This window comes from Trichosurus vulpecula, chromosome 8, assembly GCF_011100635.1.
Source record: "Trichosurus vulpecula isolate mTriVul1 chromosome 8, mTriVul1.pri, whole genome shotgun sequence".
NCBI classification, from domain to species: domain Eukaryota; kingdom Metazoa; phylum Chordata; class Mammalia; order Diprotodontia; family Phalangeridae; genus Trichosurus; species Trichosurus vulpecula.
In genome coordinates this window covers 89,688,466-89,708,683 of record NC_050580.1, presented here as the reverse complement: position 1 = coordinate 89,708,683, position 20,218 = coordinate 89,688,466, and the positions used below count along the sequence as shown (strand labels likewise).

The 20,218-nt window shown below is 39.7% G+C and overlaps 1 protein-coding gene across 1 annotated transcript in view; it reads left to right on the top strand.

Moving 5' to 3' along the window:
- Window positions 1–20,218, top strand: part of BTBD16 (BTB domain containing 16) — a 104,581-nt gene that overhangs the window by 35,488 nt on the left and 48,875 nt on the right. Inside the window, exons 8-9 of the mRNA XM_036736544.1 lie at window positions 9,436–9,505; window positions 12,188–12,318. Of these exons, the coding sequence (XP_036592439.1) occupies window positions 9,436–9,505; window positions 12,188–12,318 (201 nt within the window). The remainder of the gene's footprint in view (window positions 1–9,435; window positions 9,506–12,187; window positions 12,319–20,218) is intronic.

Genomic DNA, 20,218 nt, shown 5'->3' with positions numbered 1-20,218 from the left:
CATTTATTAAGCGCCAACTATGTGCCAGGCACTGTGCTAAATGCTTTGCAAATATTGTCTTATTTGTTCCTCATAATGACTCTGGGATGTAGGTGCTACTGTTACCCCCATGTCATAGAAGACAAAAGGCAGCCAAAAGTAAAACGATTTGCCCAGGGTCACACAGCTAGTCTGAGGCTAGATTTGAACTCAGGTCCTCCTGACTCCAAGGAGAGTACTCTATCCACTGTGGCACCTAGCTGTCGCTGAAGGGACCTCAGTACAAGGAATGTATTAAGAATCTAGGTTCCTATTTTCCACTATGGAGGCCCATCTCTGGGTTTGTGTGAACCACATTTCAACCTCAAAAAAGACTAACCTCTAAAGAGAGGATTTGAGCTTTTATTTACATTGTCTCTCACCCATTGCATTTCCACCCCATAATAAGTCTCTGGGAAAAATTTCTAAAACAAAATTTAGGTTTGGTTGATGTCTATGGTCTCTTACAATAAAAGAGAGAAAGAGAGAGAGAGGTCCTTTGGGATCACGATTGGTTATTATGTTAATCAGAAGGCTTAAGTGTCTGAAAGTTGTTCATTTTTACAGTGTTGTTAATATAAATTGTTCTCCTGGTTTGTGTTCAATTGACTCTGAATCAGTCCATCCAGCTAGTCCAGATTTTGTCTGAAATGATCTATTTCTTCATTTCTTAGGTCATCAGAGCATTCCATTATGTTCATTGACTATACTTTGTTCAGCCATTCCACAATTGATAGGAATCCCCTTAATTTCCAGTTTTTTAACCACAGTAAAAACAGTTGTTATAAATATTTTTGTATCTATGGGTCATTTTTCTCCTTAATTCTTTGGGGGTAACGGACCTAATTACAATATTGCTGAATCACAAAGTGTGTATGCACACCTTAGTAGCTTTATGGGCACAGTTTCGCATTGCCTTCCAGAATGGCGCTCTCAATTCATGACTCTGCCAATGGTGCATTAATGTGCCTATTGGCTCTCAGCCCCTCCAACGTTAGTAATTTTCCTTTTTTTTGTCAACCTAACAAAATTTCTTTAACAGAGAGAAATGACCAATTGCTAATGTAGTAACCATAGACATTGAATTAGTTGTTTGTGTTACAGCAGCTAGGTGGCCTTGTAAATAGAGTGCCAGGCCTGAAGTCAGGAAGACTCAGCTTTGTGAGTTAAGATCTGGACTCAAACACTGTAACCCTGGGCAAGTCAATTATCCCTGTTTGCCTCAGTTTCCTCATCTGTAAAATAAACTGGAGAAGGAAATGGCAAACCACACTGATATCTTTTCCAAGAAAACCCCAAATGGTGTCACGGAGAATGAGACATGACCAAAACGACCTGAACAACAAGTGCAATCAAACATTGAATTTGTTCTTATGAAGATTAAAATCAATGCCAATTTAGAATGATGGATAAAGATATAAAGGGGATGCAACATATAATAATGATAGCTCCAACTTAAACTGTTTAAATAAACCACTGAGGGTAAAAAAATGTGAAATGGAATGAAGAAAATATATTGATATGGAATGTCACAATTTGTTACAGAGATGCTTCATGGATGTAGAACAAGTCTTATAAAAAGGTAGAAAAGTCATGAAACTACCTTAACCAGCAAACACTTGATCTCCTACCTCAGTGGAAAGCCAAGGGCAACACTGATTTAGAAAAACTAAATTTAGGGGAAAAAACTCACTGGCTTACAAATCTTTACAGAGAAGGATAATAGGAGATTCTGAGCAGTATTGTCTCACAAAACAATGAGAATCAGTAGAGGGAGAATCAGTTTTGCAGATAGCTTAGTATGAAATCCACTTAAATCAGATTATCTGAAGAACATTTAAAGATGAAATTTGAATAAGATCAATAAATACGTGAAAATTCAAGCATTTCTACAACATTTTTTTTTACCAGTGACAGTGTAACCACCATGTTTGGATTTCATGAAGTGGAAATGGTTCTAAAGACAAAGGGAAGAACAACTGGACTTACACATGTATATAGAGAGGAAATTCATACCAGAGGCAATCCAGTTTTGAAAACGTTGAAGCATAGATTCTCAAGATATTCCAAAGAAAGGAAGTCACAAAATGATTTGGGGAAAAACTGACCAATTACTCACCTACATGTCTATTTTTATATACATAAAACTTATCTGAATGATCTATATAAAAATTGAGGGTATCCTTAATGAATAAAAGAAACAGGAAGATTTTCACAAAAGATATTCTTTAGTAGACCACATCTTTGCAGATCCTACTGTTTATTGTTTGTTGATTATTTTTAAAGTATTCGATCAGTAAAATGAAATGCATTCATATAGGCTCTCCTCCAAAAAGATGTCTTCCATGCTTATGTTAAGATCACACAAGATTTCTTCAAACATTTCTCAACAAGAAATCGCCGCTCAACAATCCTCTAACTAGCAATATTAAGTGAGTGATGTATAGCTCAGCTCAAGTGGTTCCTCACACTCTAGGCCTTTTCAAATACTAGTTGCTAGTACTTCCCCTACCAAAATTATATAAATTTTGTATATATAACCATATACACATATAAATATATGTTTGTATACATCCATATAAATAGATATGCTCAGTCATTTTCATTTGTGTCTGACTCTTCATGACCGCATTTGGGGTTTTCTTGGCAAAGATACTGGAGTGGTTTGCCATTTCCTTCTCCAGTTTATTTTACAGATGAGGAAACCGAGGCAAACGGGGTTAAGTGACTTGCCCAGGGTCATACAGTTAATAAGTGTCTAAGGCAAGATTTGAACTCAAGAAGATGAGTCTTCCTGACTCCAGGCCTGGCACTCTATTCATTGCACCACATAGATGCCCCAAAGAGATGTGTTTGTATATGTGTGTGTGTGTGTGTGTGTGTATGTGTATGTATAAGTGTATATGTATACACACACATATATATGAAAATTCACTAGACTATACATTCCTTGAGGTCAGAGACTTTCACTTTTGTCTGTATTTGCAGTGCCTGGAACATCATAGGTGCTTGATAAATATTTATTCTTCTGACTATATCAAATGATGCAGAACACAGGAACATACAAGCTCACCTAAGCTGTTCAGCTCTTCAAGGAGAATGTCTACTACAGAGTCCACATTTTTTTTATTTTATTTTTTTTAATTTATTTAACATATTTAGTTTTCAGCATTGATTTTCACAAGAGTTTGGATTACAAATTTTCTCCCCATTTCTAACCTCCCCCCCACTCCAAGATGGCATATATTCTGGTTGCCCTGTTCGCCAGTCAGCGCTCCCCTCTGTCACCCCACTCCCCTCCCATCCCCTTTTCCCTTCCTTTCTTGTAGGGCAAGATAAATTTTTATGCCCCATTCCCTGTGTATCTGATTTTCTTGTTGCATGCGAAAATATTTTTGTTTGTTTTTGAACATCTGTTTTTAAAACTTTGAGTTCCAAATTCTCTCCCCTCTTCCCTTCCCACCCACTCTCCCTAAGAAGTCAAGCAATTCAACATAGGCCACATGTGTATCATTATGTATAACCCTTCCACAATACTCATGTTGTGAAAGACTAACTATATTTTGCTCCTTCCCAACCCATCCCCCTTTATTGAATTTTCTCCCTTGACCCTGTCCCCTTTCGAAAGTGTTTGTTTTTGACTACCTCCACCCCCATCTGCCCTTCCCTCCATCATCCCCCCATTTTTTTTAATCTTCTTCCCTCTTCTTTCCTGTGGGGTAAGATTCCCAATTGGGTACATATGGTATTCCCTCCTTAGGCCAAATCTGATGAGAGCAATGTTCACTCATTCCCCCCTCATCCTCCCTCTCCCCTCCTCCCACAGAACTGCTTCCTCTTGCCACCTTTATGGGAGATAATCCATCCCATTCTATCTCTCCTTATCTCCCTCTCTCAGTATGTTCCTCTCTCATCCCTTAATTTGATTTTATTTCTTTTAGATATCTTCCCTTCATCTTCAACTCACCCTGTGTCTGCTCTCTCCCTCTCTCCCTCTCTCCTCTCTCTCTCTCTCTCTCTCTCTCTCTCTCTCTCTCTCTCTATATATATATATATATATATATATATATATATATATATATATATATATATACACACACACACACATAGATATACATACATACACATTCACCCATATATATACATAAACATATATGTATGCATATTCCCTTCAGCTACCCTAATACTGAGGTCTCATGAATCATACACATCATCTTTCCATGTAGGAATGTCAACAAAACAGTTCATCTTTAGTAAGTCCCTTGCAATTTCTTTTTCTTGTTCTTTTTCTTGATTACCTTTTCATGCTTCTCTTGATTCTTGTGTTTGAAAGTCAAATTTTCTATTCAATTCTGGTCTTTTCACTGAGAAAGCTTGAAAGTCCTCTATTTTATTGAAAATCCATATTTTGCCTTGGAGCATGATACTCAGTTTTGCTGGGTAAGTGATTCTAGGTTTTAATCCTAGCTCCATTGACCTCCGGAATATCGTATTCCAAGTCCTTCGATGTAGAGGCTTCCAGATCTTGGGTTATTCTGATTGGGTTTCCACAATACTCAAATTGTTTCTTTCTGGCTGCTTGCAGTATTTTCTCCTTGATCTGGGAGCTCTGGAATTTGGCGACAATATTCCTGGGAGATTTCTTTTTGGGATCTATTTGAGGAGGCGCTCGATGGATTCTTTCAATTTTTATTTTGCCCTGTGGCTCTAGAATATCAGGGCAGTTCTCCTTGATAATTTCTTGAAAGATGATATCTAGGCTCTTTTTTTGATCATGGCTTTCAGGTAGTCCAATAATTTTTAAATTATCTCTCCTGGATCTATTTTCCAGGTCAGTGGTTTTTCCAATGAGATATTTCACATTATCGTCCATTTTTTCATTCCTTTGGTTCTGTTTTATAATGTCTTGATTTCTCATAAAATCAGTAGCTTCCACTTGCTCCAATCTAATTTTTAAAAGTAGTATTTTCTTCAGTGGTCTTTTGGACCTCCTTTTCCATTTGGCTAATTCTGCCTTTCAAGGCATTCTTCTCCTCATTGGCTTTTTGGAGCTCTTTTGCCATTTGAGTTGGTCTGTTTTTTAAGGTGTTGTTTTCTTCAGTGTATTTTTCAGTATTTTTTTGGGTCTTCTTTAAAAAGTCATTGACTTGTTTTTCATGGTTTTCTCTCATCCTTCTCATTTCTCTTCCCAATTTTTCCTCTACTTCTCTAACTTGCTTTTCCAAATCCTTTTTGAGCTCTTCCATGGCCTGGGACCAGTTCATGTTTTTCTTGGAGGCTGTTGGTGTAGGCTCTTGCACTTTATTGACTTCTTTAGGCTGTATGTTTTGGTCTTCTTTGTCAGCAAAGAAAGAATGCAAAGTCTGAGACTGAATCTCGGTGCGTTTTCGCTGCCTGGCCATATTCCCAGCCAACTAACTTGACCTTTGAGTTTTTCAGCGGGGTATGACTGCTTGTAGACTAAAGAGTTCTATGTTCCACGTTTGGGGGGCAGGTGCTAGCTCTGCCACACCAGCACTGCTCCTTATCCAACCCCCAACCTGGACTGGGCTTAGATCTTCAGCAGGGTGTGCACTCCTGCTCTGATCCACCACTTAATTCCTCCCACCAGGTGGGCCTGGAGCCGGAAGTAACAACAGCTGTAGCTGCCCCACCTCCGCTGCCCCCGGGGCTGGAAGCCGAACCACGAACTCCTTCTACTCCCGCAGCTTTTCCCACTAACCTTCTCCACAGTCTTTGGTGTTTGTGGGTTAAGGAGTCTGGTAACTGCCGCAGCTCACTGATTCAGGGCTCTAGGGCCCCCTCCACCCAGCTTCTGGTCTGGATGGTCCACACCGACCACGCTGGGCTCCCAGCTCCGTGTGGGATAGACCTCACCCAGAGACCATCCACGTTGTCCTGGGCTGGAGCCCTGCTTCCCTCTGCTGTTTTGTGGGTTCTGCCATTCTAGAATTGGTTCAGAGCCATTTTTTATAGGTTTTTGGAGGGACTCGGTACGGAGCTCACAGTAGTTCCTGCTTACCAGCCACCATCTTGGCTCCGCCCCCCAGAGTCCACATTTAAAAAAAGGATTCCTAATAGGTGATGAAGTTCTCCTAACGTTCCTGTATGTGGATAACGCTGGGCTGATAGCCCTGAAATACTACAGAACCTATCGAGTGAAATATGCAACCACTCAAAAGAACTTCATGTAACAGTCCACAGAGAAAGAACAGCATGTAATGTTAGTTTTCCAAACTATGTATGATATGAAGCCGTGTGGACAATGCAATGAGTTGGTGATCAGTACATATACCTTGAACTGCTGATGGGCAGTATGCAGGACCTAGAAATGAGTAGGAGGAAGAGAGTAGATTGACTTTCATTTGGGAAATTGCACAGTATTGTCAACAGTCTGAAACTACCTGCTCAAACAAAAACCTAGCTTTTAACACCAAATTTTATTGGCAATGCTATATGGTTATGAATTATCGAACAATCTCTAACAATCTCTAAAGAATCAAAATTGTGGGTGACCTAAAAGGTGATGGAGAGACTTAAGCTGGGTACAAATAAGTTATAGCAGATTACCAATGAAGATTTATGTGCAAGAGGTAACATAAAAGTATCATCCAAGTGGTATTTATTTGGTTTTCCAAACAAACTGGTCCAGGTGAACTAGCTGTGTATTGAATGTGAAGATTGACTTATAGTCATTCTAAATCCTTTGTTGGTACTCTTGTAATGTTAAGGAAAGTCTTTATCCTATAGGCCACACTCCCTATGGAGTATTTTTGGGAAGTCACAGATAAAAGCTAAACAAGATGAGAAGCTGTAATTGGGTTTCAAGCTTCACCAACTTCACCATTCACATGAGTACCCTCATTGATGTTAACAGATATATACAAATATCGAAGATGTACAGTTTGAAGGTAATAAATTCCTTATATACAAATATTGAAAATATATAGTTCGAAAGTAATAAATTCCTTATATTATACTCCTTTGTGTAAAGCATGAATTCATTATATCTGTCATAAATTGACTTCTTTTAATAATAAAATGACTTTTTTTGCTATCCGATTTCTCGTAAGCTTAGAAAATTCAGATAGGCTGGGGGAGAGGCCATGAGCTGCTGTTACAAACAAGGCTGGTGCCATTACTCTGCTTTGTAGAAGGCTCCCAGAAACTGCAGTGCCACTAATGGTTTATTTTCTACTCTTTTGCTTATGTTTTCTTGTCTTTTGATGAACTGGCAACCACCTTCAGCCCAAACATGGTTAAGATAAGAAAACTTCGAAGTTTGGTAATTCTACCTCTTTTGTTAAAGTATAGGACAATGTTTTTTTCTTTTATCTGCCAGAAAATCTAGGATGGATTTCTTTTTCTTTACTTAAAAATGTAATTAAACTCTAAAGCTCTCAACAGTTGTCTGATGTTTTTACCATGACGATACCCTCATGTGATGTGATGTCCAGAGCATTAGAAATCTCAAGTGCATATACTAGTCTTGTGACTTGCCACATGAACCTAGGCAAGCCCCTTAACCTCCTCAATCCTGAGTTTCTCCAAATGTAAGACAGGGATACTATTTCTCATCTTGTTTATTTCATAGGGTTGTCAGAAGAACCAATACGATAATATGTATAAATGGATGTATACATTTAATCTCTTTATAAAGAGTTAAATTAACTTCACATGTGTAAATATTCCTATTTTGCCTTATGTTTTCTAGAATATATATGAGCAACTCATAGTAATTCAGAGTTACATGAAATTTTAGAACTCACAAATTTCTTTCCGTATGACCATTCTGTAAAAGTGGGCTGATATGGTAAAAGGAATATTGTACTAAGACATAAAGAATGTGGATTGGAATTCTGGAAGTATTTATTTGGGACCTTGAGCAGGTTGCTTTACCTTTATGAGTCTCAGTTTCCCCTTCTGTTAAGTGAGTTAACATTATTGGAGGAACTGAATAAAATCAATCTCTATATTGTTGCTATAAATGAAACCAGCGGACAAAAGGACATTGAGACTAAATGGAAGGATGGCTCACTTGTACTCCTTGGAGACACAAATCAAAGAGATGGAAGAGTTGATTCTACTGTGTGTCTAAAAGTAAGGAGATATTGCATCAAAGTTATGGTTCACTAAAAGGGCAATATAAAGGTGTGTGGTGGTCATGAATGTGCTACACATATTAGCCATGAAGAATTACTCAGAAGAAGTACAATAAAGGATGTCATCAAGATGTTTTTTGGGAAAAAGAAGTGGCATGATCGTAGAGCAAGAACAAACGGTAATGAGCAGATGTGTTACACTAGTTTCCACAAAATGCAAAGAGATGCTGAGGAAGGTCCTCAGGGTGGGACCAGCCTGGGGAAGATTTCTGAGCAGATACGGACAAGACTGACAGCATGAAATGACATGGATGGGTTGTGCACCATTGGAGGGAGTACCTACATTGATGAGGTCCCAGATTCTTCAGAGCATCAAAGAATGCTCTCTCTGTGAGGTAAGAAGGGCAAGTATCATGAGCTCCATTTCATTGATGAAGAAACTGAGGCTCAAGTCAAGTGACTTGCTCTTGGTCACATGGCTTATAAATTTGAGTTCAGGTCCTCTGACTCTAAGAAGGTCTGTGCCCTTTGCAGGACAGAGTACTGCCTAACTAACAAGATGTACTGAACCATCATTATAGCAGTCACAAAGCTTGACATTTCTCTAGCTAGAGTCCTCCAAAGACCTGAGCATTTTCCTATCTGTTACCTTCCTTTGGTGACATTCATCATGCTATCTCTAGGGACGGAAACAGAATTAGAGAAATGTGAGGTGACTTGTCCAGGATGTCATGGTCATCCCTCTTCTAGTTTTTGAGGGGGTCCAGACCTGTGATTTCATTACTGTAGAGAATTTCCAGTGAGAAATACATAGCATTTACATAGTGCTTTAAGGCTTGCAAAGCACTTTTACGTATTTTATCTCATTTTAATCATCACAACAATGCTGGGAGGTAGGGTGATGTTCTTATCCCTGTTTTATAGATGAGGAAACTGAGGCAGAGGTTAAGTGACTTGTCCAGAGTCATACAGCTAGTAAATGTCTGAGGCCAGATTTGAACGTTGGTCTTCCTGTCTGCAGGTCCAACACTCTGCCCTCTATACGACCAACCTGTGCAGAATGTTAATTGCATCTATCTATATGTATCTACAATTTTTCTACATCTTATGTTCTTAGAACGTTTCCAGGGACATTAAGAGGACAGTCAGTATGTCTCATAGGTAATATTTGAACCCAGGTCATCCCGACTGCAAGACTGCCTCTTTATCCTCCATACCACGCTGTATTAACTTAAAAAAAAATTTAAATCATGGCACTGCATTGTTGTCCCAGGACTCTTTTATAATAGAAACACTTTCAATTCTCTATTTCTAGGTGTGTATCCTTAATGAAGGATGGAATTTCTCCTTGTACCATTCAAGCCTATTACTTGGCTGCCTGCAAGGTAAGTCATGCTGGGGACCTACCACAAAGGGGACTTAGCTTTTCTTACCTCTAGCATTAGCTCTACTCGATATTCAAATAGCCAATGCGTGTGTTTCTATTTGGCATTTGATACATGCATAAATAAGAGGGCAGCTATGTGGCACAGTTGATAGAGTGCTGAGCTTAGAGTCAGGAAGACTCATCTTCCTGAATTTAAATCTGACCCAAGACAGTTAATAGCTGTGAGACCCTGGGCAAGTTACATAACTCTATTTGCCTCAGTTCCTCATCTGTAAAATGAGCTGGAGAGGGAAATAGCAAACCACTGCAGTATTTTTGCCAAGAAAACCCAAATGGGATCACAAAGAGTCAGACATGACTGAAATTACTGAACAAAAACAACAAAAAACCCCCAAACATTCCAACATTGAAAGGTTGGAAATGATCTTAGAGGTTGTCTAGTTCAACCCATTCTTGAACCAGAATTCCCTCTACCATCCAAACAGGACATCCAAACAAATCACTCCAGACAGGGTATGACTAAGACAGAGTATGACATGATTCTTATTTCTCTCATTTTAGATACTATGTTACCCTGTTAATCCATATCAGGTTTTTTTTTCCAAATCAATTTATCTAACTTCCCCTGATTTTGCAATTGATTATTTGAACCAATTAGTAGAACTTTACATTTATCCTTACTAATTTTCATCTTAGATTCAGTCCATTACTCTAAGCTGTCAAGATCTTACTGGATCATTTTGGAACTCAAAGAATGTTATTAGAAATGATATTAGAGAGATCATCTAGTTCAACCTACTACTTTTACATTTGGGAAAATTGAGACTCAGAAGGAACAGCAACTTTCTCAAGGACACATAGTGGTATCATTGGGGCTCAAACTCAGATCTCTAGATTCCTAGAGTCCAAGGTTGTTTCCAAATAGGGAAAGTATGTCTACAGAGCTTCCCTCTCTTATGGTATCACCCCTTCCCTTTTAGAACACTTCTTACTCCTAGGATGTTCAAGTTGTCTCAAGATAGACTCCCAAATCCTTCATTCTCTAAAAATTTCCAACCCATTCTTCCTTTAAAACTTTATCTTTCCTCTGCCCCACACCCTCAGAGCCCTCTCCTCAGAGGCTAATTAATCTGATAAACTAATATATTCAGGAGTAGACTGGCCTGCTTATAATCAGCACATGAGAGCTGATTGTGAAATTTTTACTGTATGGACATTGGATTCTTGGAGATCCAATTGTTAAACATTTACCATACACTGTTAAGATGCGAATGGAAAGATTACTAGACATAGAGTCAGCAGACCTGGTTTTGAATCCCAGCTCTGCCACTTAGGAGCTTCTTTAGATACTTTATGTCCATGCCCTTTAGTTTCCTCTTCTATAAAACATAGGTAACGAGACTTATAATTGTGGTTATGAGGATCAAGTGAAATAATATTTGTAAAAGATTTTAGAACGAAAGGTGTAACATGGATGTCAGCCGTTATTCCATCCCTACTGCGGGATACACCCTGCCTTAACCAAAATGGGAGCAATTCTGACTGGTGGGAATGTCAGATAGCCAAAGAGGCTAATAGGGGAGAGATTTTTGGTGGATCATTCAAATCCCATACATCCAGGGGTGTGCTGGAGCCATCTCGTACTGGCTCAGGAGAGCTGGTTGTTAAATTTTCAGCATGAGCATTTATAGCTCTGAAATTAGTAAATGCTACAGATCAAGATTTGATGTATTGTTTTTGTTGATTGTCTAGACTTTAAAAAGTAAAGGAGAAAATGTAAAAAACCAGGCAAATCAGACTTAAAAGTGTGTCATATGTACAGTTTTCAGAGAACCCTTGTTAAGCAATTACTAGCATATTCCTGCACGCATGCCTTTGCAAAAGGACTATCTTTTCTCATTTTGTGAAAACCCTCAACTGAACATCTAAAACAACGCTGGTTACCTCAAATCTCTCAAATCTAGGACCTTGTGGACTGCCCTGACACCCTTCCCCACCATGAGAAAAACAGGGGGTGGGAATAAGAGTTAATCCCAATTTGTAGCTGAATATTGAAGCATGAAGCCATTTAAAGAACTTTCTGGAATGAGAGAATTAGGTGTCCCAAACTGAGGGCCCAATTTCCCTTGGGCACAGTGAAAATATGGCTGGAATTGGGGGTCAGAGGACCTGGATTTGAATTCAGACTTTGCTGCCTACTAGCTGTGTGATCTTCTACTGGGTCTCAGTTTACTCAACTGTAAAAGGAAGGATTTTTGTCTAGATGATCTCTGAAGTCACACTGAAACCTTGATGAAATAACAGACCTTTCTCTCTTTCTCCTATGTTTCCTATCATGTGCAGAACTTACAAAAGAACCACCTCAAATATTTAATTCCCTTAGTTGTTCTATCCTTTTTCATCTTCTTTTGTAATGTCCTTACTTGCTCCACTATGCAGATTTCTTATAAGAGCTCAGTTTCCTCTCTTTTCCTTGTGTATGAGGTGAGAGAGAGAGAAAATAAAGTGCTTGTTAACTGAAAAAAAAAAGTTTCACCTGTGTGGTTGATGAGTTCCATACCAGGCTGCCGTTTTACAAAACACCTGTTCTTTAATGGCTTGGTAAATACTAGGTCTCACCACAAGGTGGTGCCCAGAGCTCATAAGTGCCTTGGCAAATCCATTTTTCCGTCTCAATCAGTACAAGGAAGAGTTGCTGATCACCGCCTGTGAGAAGTGGCTAGAAATGAACTTGGTTCCCCTGATTGGGAGGCAGATTTATCTCCGGACAATACCACAAGAGTTACTCCAGAAAGTGCTCAAGTCCCACAGGTCAGTGGGTGGCCCCTCAGTGGGTGTCTCCTTTGACTGAGGATTGAAGGCTTGGGAGGTCGATGGAAATACAGCAGCACTGGATAGCGGATGGTGAAAGAAGGGGGAGAGAGAAAGTTGGGTTTTGTTTTTTAAGAGTTTCTAGTATTGGCACCCTCACTCTTATTCCCTGAAAGCTTTAGGATTCCCCAGGGCAGAGGATGAAGTAGGAGGGCATCTGGGTACCTCTTAGGGTCTTGCTTCCAGTCTCGTAAAGGGACACACACTGTTCTTTTTATGCCCCAGACCGTATTTCCCCACTGTGTAGATGAGGGGAGAGGGAAGATGGAACAGGTCACAGTCATGGCCATGATCATAGATCCCAAGCTGGAAGGGACTTTATTTGTTTTGGTTTTTTTTGTTTGTTTTTTGGCAGGGCAATTGGGGTTAAGTGACTTGCCCAGGGTCACACAAGGAAGGGACTTAATAGGTTATCTAGTCCAACACTTCCATTTTATAGACGAAGAAACTGAGGAACAGAGAAAGGTTAGGTGACTAGCCCAAAGTTACACAGATAGTAAGCAGATCTGGGAACCTTTGTGGAATTCCTCTCAGGGATGGACGTGGAAGGCATCTTTCTATGATCTATCCCAGAGGCTCATCATTCTTTCCACTGCCCCTTACTATAAATCTCCACGCCTGATTCCACATTAGGTCGTGTAGAGACAGTTGGGGGTATGTTCTCTCCACTTCCTCCCCCTCTTCCTCCTGGATCAAACACTTCAAATTCCTAAGATTGCTATTTATGAGGAGGATGGATTTTGAAAGTGAGAATTGAATTCCATTAGGGATCTTACTAGAATTTTAGGTGTGAAATTTGAAATAAATGTTTTTCTCACATCCCCTCAGTGAAAATCATTCAGATTTTTTTTTATCGCCAGCAGAGCAGTTCTAAAGAGTCATGCATTAGTTAATTACGATTCCAGAATGGCAGATCCTCAGGGACAGGGCAACTAGTTGTCACTCTCATCCTTAATGGAGAATGAGTTTGGCAGAGCATACCTCCTTCCCTCTCTGCTGTAGGATGCTTTGTTATCAAACAGGACCTCACTAACTCAGAGTCCAAGACCCAGTGCTGGCAGAGGACTTTGTTCAATACATCATCCTCTCTCTGTCTGGGTGCAGAGAAGAAAATGTTTTGAAATAGTTGGATTAAAGATAAACACGTCTTCCCTTGCACTTTCAAAACATTCCCACTCCCTTGGAAAGAGTGTGTTGTCGTACCCTGGTAGTATTTGACCAAGGGCGGAGGGAGGGGAGTGGGGGGAAGAGGAGGAGCATTTGACCGTAACCCAGAAAACTGGAGGTGGGATGAGGAATTAATTTCAAAATTACAGCAGGGGTGGAAAAGAGGCCAAGAAACCGAAATGTCTAGCGTCTCGTCTCCAAAACTAGGGTAGATGTGACTGTCTTGTGTAAACTGGCTCCTTTCTCCTTTTGTCCTGTCCAAAGTTCTGTCTGCACAGTGAGTACCAAAATTACTACAAACTAACTTTGGTGTTCACGTAAATAGCACCTATCCCTGGATGAGCCAGGGTTGGGGTGGCCAGCTCCTGTGGGAGGATAAAGCCAGATGACCAAAGCTTATAACCAACCCAAATCCTCGTGCCCTCATCCAAATGATCTCCAAAGACCTAGATTATGAAATGCGGAAAGAGTCATTAGAAAGGGCAGAGGGCAAAGGTTCTTAAGCAGCTCTTAGAAGGGTGGCTCGCTAATTAGCTCACTTTGATAAAAACAATGAGTTTCCTTAGTAAGGGCCCAGCTTTTAGTTTCCCCGGCTTCCTTCAGATCTCGCTCAAATTTCACTTTCTGCAGGAGACCTTTCCCAGTCATCTATCTGCTAGAGCCTTCCACTCTGAGGTTTCTTTGCATCTCCTGTGTGGATCTTATGTATACCCACTTGTTTAGACGTTGCCCACTCCCATTAGAAAGTAATCTCTTTGAAGGCAGGAATTGTATTTGCCTTTTCTTTGTACTCCCAGGGCTTAGCACAGTGCCTGACGCATGGTAGATCCTTACATGCTTTGACTTAACTTGGCCGACTGGTACAGATGCAAAATGAGTAATGTGGCTTCGTTCCAGAAAGACAAGTCTGTTCTATGAAGAAAAATCTCTGAGATAAAAGAGGCTTTGTGTGAAGATGCCAAATGCTGGAGCCCTAGAGAGGAATCTTCCTATTCATTCACCTAAACAACACTTCCAGCTGACCCCTAGAAGGAGCCAGGTGGTACCTGAGATAGAGTGCTGGCCTTGGAGCCTGAGTTCAAATCCTGCCTGAGACATTTATTAGCTGTGTGACCCTGGGCAAGTCACTTAACCTCTGTTTACTTCAATTTCCTCATATATAGAATGAAGCCAATAATAGCACCTACCTCACAGGATCAAATGAGAAATATAAATGTAAATGTAAAGCATTTTGCAAACCTTAAAGCACCATATGATACTATCCTCCATCCCCAGGGCTCATCATTCCTTCCACTGTACCTTACTGGAAATCTCCACCCCTGATTCCACATTAGGTCATGTAGAGACAGTTGGGTATATATGCTCCCACAATTGTTTCTCCTCCTCCTGCTGGATTAAACACTCCAAAGTCTCATATATACTATATCAATATTATTCCATCTGAGAGCCAGGGTGCCCTACCCCATGAAATGCCCTCAAGATACTTTGGGCACTACTTGGGCCTTTGGTGACTAGTATTTGGTATTGAGGGCTAGGTGGGTTCTTGGGCAGGCACTCCCTCTATTTTTCCATTAAATATTAGTCTGGTCCCGTTCAACTCATATAAGGGCTACTTGGCTTCCCTCTTTCCCCCCACTCCATGTTGCATGGGCTTCTTTTCCTTTGAGGGGTTTTGTTCTCCTTTCTGTAAATAGCCTGAAACAAAATATGTATGGTTTCCTGGAACTTCTTCTCCAGTGGTTTTTGCCTTGTTTACTTGGGCATTCGGTTTGAACTTAATTTTCTTCTGAGAGGTCACCTCTAGGTTATTCTACTGTATAAACTCCCAAATCCTATGTAATCCTCTTTCTTAGATGTTTTTCACTGGAATTTGTAGTTCTCATGGAATTACAAGACCAGAGAAAATCCTTCCAGATGTCACTTAGCTCAATCATCATTCTCCATGGAAGACTATTCACACCATCCCAGAATAATACCATCCATTGAAAAAATCATTTCCTCCATGTTTCAATAAATAGTCTGTACACCATGAGAAGTACTAATTATGAAAGCAAAGATCCTGCTTGATGGTGAAGACCATGTATTCCATGATGTATTCCATCACTTGACTCTCGAGTTCCTAAGTGCCTATAAAGATATCATTATTATCAGCCTTGTTGTCATTATTTTAAAGATAGGGTCTTCCTATCTTGCCTAGGCTGCCAGAAGTACAGGGGCAACTCATAGCCAGATCCGACTACTAATTGTCCAACCTTGCCCTGCTCCTTTTCCAATCTGGGATAGCTCACCCCTGGCGAGAAATTCTTATGAACCTAACTTTAATCATCAGCAATAAAATGTATTGTCCATCTATATTCAAAGATATGAATTTTAATATTTAAAATATCTATAGTAATTTATTAATTACTCTCTATGTATATCTTCTCTGTATTCCATCCTCTCCCCACAAAAAGTTTGAACTTTATATATATATAATTTTACTCAGAAGAAAACCAAGCAAAGCTTTAATATCACAAAGTCATAGAATCTAAGAGTTGCAAAGGATCTCTCGGTCAACCTGTGGCCAGACAAGAATCTATAAAACACCTGGCAAGAGGTCATCTGGCATTTGCCTACAGGTCTCCAGTAAGTGGGTGTCCACTACCCTTGAAAGTAGCCCAACCTGCTTCTCAAAAGCTCTCCTCGATAAGAAATTTGACTTTATAGGGAGGTGTTTTTTTTTTTTTTAACCAAGTTCATTTCTCCAAGTTCTGCCTTTGGGGTCCAAGCAGAACAAATCTTAAACCTCTTCACTATGGATTCATTCAAAAATATGAAAGAGAGTTTAATGTAACTTTTAACCTTTATCCCTCATTTCCAGGCAATGTAGTCCCTTTCACTGTCCTAGTTGCCTTCATCTGGGTGGCTCCAGTTTAGAAATAATTGGGGTAGCTTGGGTGGCACAGTGGGTAGAGTGCCGGGTCTGAAGTCAGGAAGACCTGAGTTCAAATCGTGCCTCAGACATTTACTAAGTGTGTGACCCTGGGCAAGTCACAACCACTGCCTCAATTTCCTCATCTGTAAAATGCGGATAATAATTGCACCTACAGGAGCGGATTTGTAAAGTGCTGTGGTAGGTGCTTATGGGGCAGCTAGGTGGTGAAGTGGATGGAGTGCTGGGCTTGGAATCGGGAAGACTCATCTTTCTAAGTTCAAATCCAGCCCCAGACATTTATTAGCAAATAACCCTGGGCAAGTCACTTAACTCTGTTTGCCAAAGTTTCCTCATCTATAAAATGAGCTGGCCAAGGAAATGGCAAACCTTTCCAGTATCTTTGCCAAGAAAACCCCAAATGGGGTCATGGAGAGTCAGAGATGACTGAAAAATGACTGACCACCAGTAACAAAAACACAATAGGCACTTAGTAAATGCTTATGATATTGGGAATTTAATTCAGTTCAATAAACATTTACTAAGTGTCTACTGTATACAAAAGTACTTTGGTAGGTGTTGGGACACAGAGTCACAAAGTAGCACTTGACCTCAAGGAGCTTACATTCTGGCAGGTAGAATCTAGAAGGTTTAGAAATATAGTATAAGGGGAAGGACAGCCAGGTGGTGAAGTAGATGGAGCACTGGCCCTGGAGTCAGGAGGACCTGAGTTCAAATCCATCCTTAGACACTTGACACTTATTAACCCCCAATTGCCTTGCAAAAAAGAAGGAAGGAAGGAAGGAAGGAAGGAAGGAAGGAAGGAAAGAAGGAAGGAAGGAAGGAAGGAAATTGAAGCAGGTAAAAGTACTAACAACTGAGGGAATTTAGGAAGTCCCTGAGCTAAGCTTTGGCCTAGACATAAATGCCCTCTGACAAGAGCAGAGTGTAGCAACAAACTTATCGCCTCCCTCATCTATGGCCCTAGGCCTGTCTCAATGGAGCCTTACAATCACATTAACTCTCTTGGTCACCATAGTCTCCTGTTGACTCATATTGACCTTGCAGTCTATTGATACCCAACCCCGAAAATTATTTTTTCAAATGAACTCTTCATCAGGTGAAGCTGATTTTCAAACCAAATATAAGATTTTACATTTATTCTGCTAAATATTAAGATATTTTAAAAGTAATTTTAAAATGAAATTAATTTCAACTTTTTAGATTCTTCTTAATTACTGCTTTCCTTTCTAGATATTCCATAGCCATCCCTTTAATAGTACAGCTTAGAATTTTGCCAGAATTCATTGTCCTATAATATGCCTAAAATACGTTAACATGTTATTGTTATGACCAGCACCTGTGGTTAAACTACTTCAAAGACAACTGGACTAGCCAGGAAGTCATCCTATAAATTCATATCCCTAAAACATGTTAATATTTGCTATTATTATGACCAACACCCATGATTAAACCATTCCAAATATGATAGAACGCTCATGGTAAAGAAACACATATAGACACACATATATGCATACACACATGCACATACATACATATGCACACATATAATACCTGGCATATTATCTCCTAATTATGTAAGCAGGCCATTTTCCCAACTCACAATCTTAAACTACCAACCTTGACCTAGGGAGGGTATTCTTAAGACATATTGAAGCACCCCACATTTGAGCTCATATGTTGATTCAGCGGGGAAAGCTATCACCTTTGAGTCATATGTAAAGTGGGGACTGAGTAAGGACTGGGGGAGAGTTATGTTTCAGCCTCCTAGGGATTTCACCGTTTATACTGAATGAGTGCTTTATGGGTTAAATTTACTCTTGAACAATTTTTTCCCCTTAGAGGACAAAGGCCTGTGGTACAGTGGAAAGTCAAGTCCCTACTTCTGACGCTTACTACTTGTGTGACCTTGGGCGAGTCATTTAGCTTCCTCATCTATAAAAGCAGGAATTTGGACTAGACAGTTTCTGAAGTTCCTTCTAGACCTTGATCAGTGATCCTGTTATTCTATGCTCTCAAGCTCAGATCTCTTCCTCAACAAATCCTCTCTTAAAGAGCAATGTTAGTGTTGTCTTGGCAGGCCGTCATTTCTCCAAGGAGGCTATCCCAGATACACACATATACCCACTGGCTCCCAATACAGTCACCAAAACAGTAAGTCTTGCTTAAATAATTATCCTCCACAATACAAACTGAAACAGGATCTTAATTCATGTGTTTGTTTAGTGAGAGACATGTCAAACCTTAACTTATAGACTTGCATAACTCAAACTTGAGCAATTTAATCTAGACCACAAAAGGGAACAGATCATCTGACAGCTTCTTGGTGCTTTAAATCTTAAAAATTCCTCTCCCATAGGCCAACACAGCACTGCTCTCTGCAGGAATTTTCCCTTCCTGCCTTAACATTATTACATGTTTTTTTTTTTTCTTACCAAGGTCAAATCCAGATGCACCAGCAGATGACATAAAAACCAGATACTCAGCAAAAGCCAGTTCTGCACTTGCCAAAAATAGCATAAGATGGTGGTAATATTTCCACTGTCCTTCTGAAAACAGATTTTATTTTTTCCACAGGCTTTCCATCCACCATTGCCACCAAAAGTGGCAGATGAAAGAGGTATTAATAGAGCAGTGAATATACAGGCATGTGTAGGACAAAGCAGAAAAAAGGAGAACATCAGCCACAGTTAGGAAATATCATTCAGTTCAGGAAAGTTAAGTTAAATCCATGGATTCTAGGAAGCTGGAGTTTGGGGAGGGTGAGGCAGGTCTTGAACATTCCTGTCCTTTTGAGCTTGTGGTCATGGAGTGCAGCCACCCTCTCCCATATATTATTATCCCATGTAACATCCCTGTTAGAGCAAACAGTAGGCTAGATCAGCAGTGGGGAACCTGCGGCCTTGAGGCCGAAGATTCCCCACACCTGCCTATAGATGGTCCATGGGTCTGACCAATGTAGCAATTCTTATGTTTTTATTGAAACACCGAGAAGAATTCCACATTTCTTAGGTAGGTGCTAAAATTCAATCTTCTATTTTGGCGCTATAATAATAAAATAATACCATAATATAATAATTTTAGTTGGTATATTATGACATAAATACATACTATTATATATTAAATTAATACTGTAACATAATATATAAAATATTACTATAATATAACAAAATAACACTATGATAACAAAATAATACTATAATGATAATTTTAATTATGTTGACTTTGTAATGAGGATTTTTCCACCGTTAAGTTTTCTTTCGCACCTCCACCCACCACCCCCTCTGATTTTACTCTGTTTAGCCTGCATTTGTAAAAATTTGTAGGGATAGCTGTATGGTAAGGTAGAAAAAATAATCCCTAAATCTCTTATTATTTATCTGTATGACCTTGGGCAAATCACTCAAATCAATTTAATTCAACAAGAATTTATTAAGTTCCAGGTACTGAGTATGATCTAAATACAAAAAACAGACCTTGTCTTCAAGGAACCTACATTCTATTGAATGTAACCACCTGGACCTCTCTTTCCTTATCTATAAAATGGGAGGGACCCGAGTGGGGGGAGAGTGAGGAGGAGGGTGGAGATGTACAATGATATCTAAGATCTCTTCTAGTTTGAAATCCTATGAGTAAGTGATACTCTCCCCTGAAATAGTTTTCAACATTCTTTTACAAGTATGGATAGATTAATAAGGATCTGCTTTGCTAAATAATCTCCCCCCCCCGCCCTCTCTCTCT